This window comes from Cyprinodon variegatus, unplaced genomic scaffold (genome assembly GCF_000732505.1).
Source record: "Cyprinodon variegatus isolate N-32 unplaced genomic scaffold, C_variegatus-1.0 Scaffold809, whole genome shotgun sequence".
NCBI lineage: Eukaryota > Metazoa > Chordata > Actinopteri > Cyprinodontiformes > Cyprinodontidae > Cyprinodon > Cyprinodon variegatus.
In genome coordinates, this window is record NW_015151262.1 from 161,105 (window position 1) to 163,446 (window position 2,342).

The 2,342-nt window shown below is 39.2% G+C and overlaps 1 protein-coding gene across 1 annotated transcript in view; it reads left to right on the forward strand.

Annotated features, from left to right (window-relative positions):
* Positions 1 to 1,401: 1,401 nt before the first annotated feature.
* The window catches only part of LOC107098772 (chromosome unknown open reading frame, human C22orf15), a 3,147-nt gene continuing 2,206 nt past the window's right edge, over positions 1,402 to 2,342 (forward strand). The window contains exons 1-2 of the mRNA XM_015396614.1: positions 1,402 to 1,426; positions 1,499 to 1,585. Coding sequence (XP_015252100.1) covers positions 1,402 to 1,426; positions 1,499 to 1,585 — 112 coding nt within the window. The remainder of the gene's footprint in view (positions 1,427 to 1,498; positions 1,586 to 2,342) is intronic.

Genomic DNA, 2,342 nt, shown 5'->3' on the forward strand with positions numbered 1-2,342 from the left:
ACCTTTTTTAAAAGATGGAACGGAGCATATTCGAAAATATTTTATGATGATCTGATTGTTCCTTATGTTCCTAACAGAGCACTTCGCTCTCAATCTGCAGGTTTACTAGTGGTTCCTAGAATTTCTAACAGTAGAATGGGAGGCAGATCTTTTAGTTATCAGGCTCCTCTCCTGTGGAACCAACTACCAGTTTTAATTCATTAGGCAGACACCCTGTCTACTTTTAAGGCTAGGCTTAAAACTTTCCTTTTTGATAAAGCTTATAGTTAGAGTGGCTCAGGTCATCCTAAGCTATCTCTATAGTTATGCTGCCTTAGGCTGGGAATTCTAGAGGGCATAGGGACCCCTATTTCATCATTCTGTCTCTATTCTTTCACTCTGCAGAATCTATTAGTACAATCTCTAACGTTCTGCTCTCTCTGCTTTTTCTCATAGTAGCTTTGCCTCATCTTTTCCTGTTTGGCTGTGACACCATTCTGGAGAGAAATATCAGCTGTGCTGCTGCCATCAACACCTTTGTTTATAGATGTTGGAGATCGGCCTGTTTTTTCAGTGTAATCCTGTTTCTCTGACCGTGACTGGCTGGATGTGCTCTCTTCATTCTCTGACATAAGAGCTGGCTCAGAGCTCGTCTGTCCGGCTGTGTGTTTCCTGGACAGGGCCGCCTGTTACAGCTGTTTTTTGCATATCTGCTTCTGTCTCCTCGAACCCCAGTCGGCCTCGGCAGATGGCCGCTCACAGTGAGCCTGGTTCTGCTTTTAAGGGAGTTTTTCCTCTCCACTGTCGCTACAAGCATGCTTAGTGTGAGGGATTGCACTCCAGTCAATGAGTTGATGCAATCAACTGGTTTTCCTTAGAAAGAAAACTTTGAATCAATTTGACTGTACGATCTAGTGAACTGTAAAGTGTCTTGAGATGACGTGTTATGAATTGGCACTATATAAATAAACTGAATTGAACTGAATTATGTTTAGTACAGTACTAATACAGCAAATCTTCAAATGTGGATTGGATTATTTACCAAGCATTTCTCAGTAAGAGCAGTGAAACTATAAAGCAGTTTTTTTTTTTTCTGTCACTGTTCTGACATCGCTGTTCATTATAGATCTGTGAGGTGCAGGGAGACTCTGTTTGTAGAGACCCCATGGAAACAAGCATCACCCGGTTCGAGTTGCTCCATTTACAAGACTAGAGCATTGTTAAGGAAAAGAAAAGGTACATTCAGAGAGGGGGTGTTGTGTGAAGTTATCCAAGCTGGAGTCGTTGGTGTTGGTAAAAAAAAATGCACGCTACAAAACTTTATGAGCAGGTTCGGTGTCTGGCCAGAAACTTCCTTGACTTTATCCACATTTCAGCTCCTGCTTGAGTTTGTTGGAGCATTAACACAGGCAGCATTGAAGGATGTTTGTCACTGTGCTGTTTGGAGGTAAAAATATTTCCTGGATTAATTTCATTAAATTGTTAATTTCTACTCATTTGACAAAGGTTATTTTGGCAGATGACAGGATGGAGATGTTAAACCTTAACTGTAAACTGGTCCACTTCATTCATCATCTGAAGGAAAGGTGTGGTCTGGATTCAAGCGGTAAGTTAATAAAACACTAAATGTTTGTACCCAAAATTAAACCACCCATTTCTTTAGAAGTCACACAAACTTTTGCGACCAACTTTAATTTCCATCTTTTTACTGCCTTACAAATATTCTTACCTTTCTTGAACTTTCTTATAGATTCTCATATTACAGACACAAAGGTCAATGTGTTTTATTTGAATATTTTTTCAGGACCAACAAAAGTGCAATATTGTTAAAATGGAAGAAAAATTATTCACACAGAAAATGTTTACTCCCCCTGAGTAAATACCCTGAATAACCTTATTTTTCAGCTTATAGCTGGAGGTCCTTGAGTTTTGTCTATACATTTATGTTTTATTTTGCCAAAGAGCACAAGCTCAGGAAAGAATCTGAGTACATAAATGGTAAAGTCTTGCAACATGTTTGAAGTGGATTAAGGTCTGGGCTTTACTGGGGCCAGCCAAATACATGCATTTGCTTTGAAAACTATTCCAATGAAGAACTGTTCATCTTCTTAGGGTATTCATTGTGCTTCATCCCAGTCACAAGCTCAGCCTGTTCTATTCAATGTTTTTTTTTTTTATAGCCCATCAACTTTGACCGACATGCTCACAGCATAATGCTGCAACTACAATGTTTCACATTACATGTTTTGTGTTTAAGAGGATATCCAGACTAATTTTAACCACATTTTTTTCACGTGGCCGATTAGTTTTCCTTTCACTCACATCTGCCCAAAGCAGAAAACAATCTTCTGCTTTCCACAAGA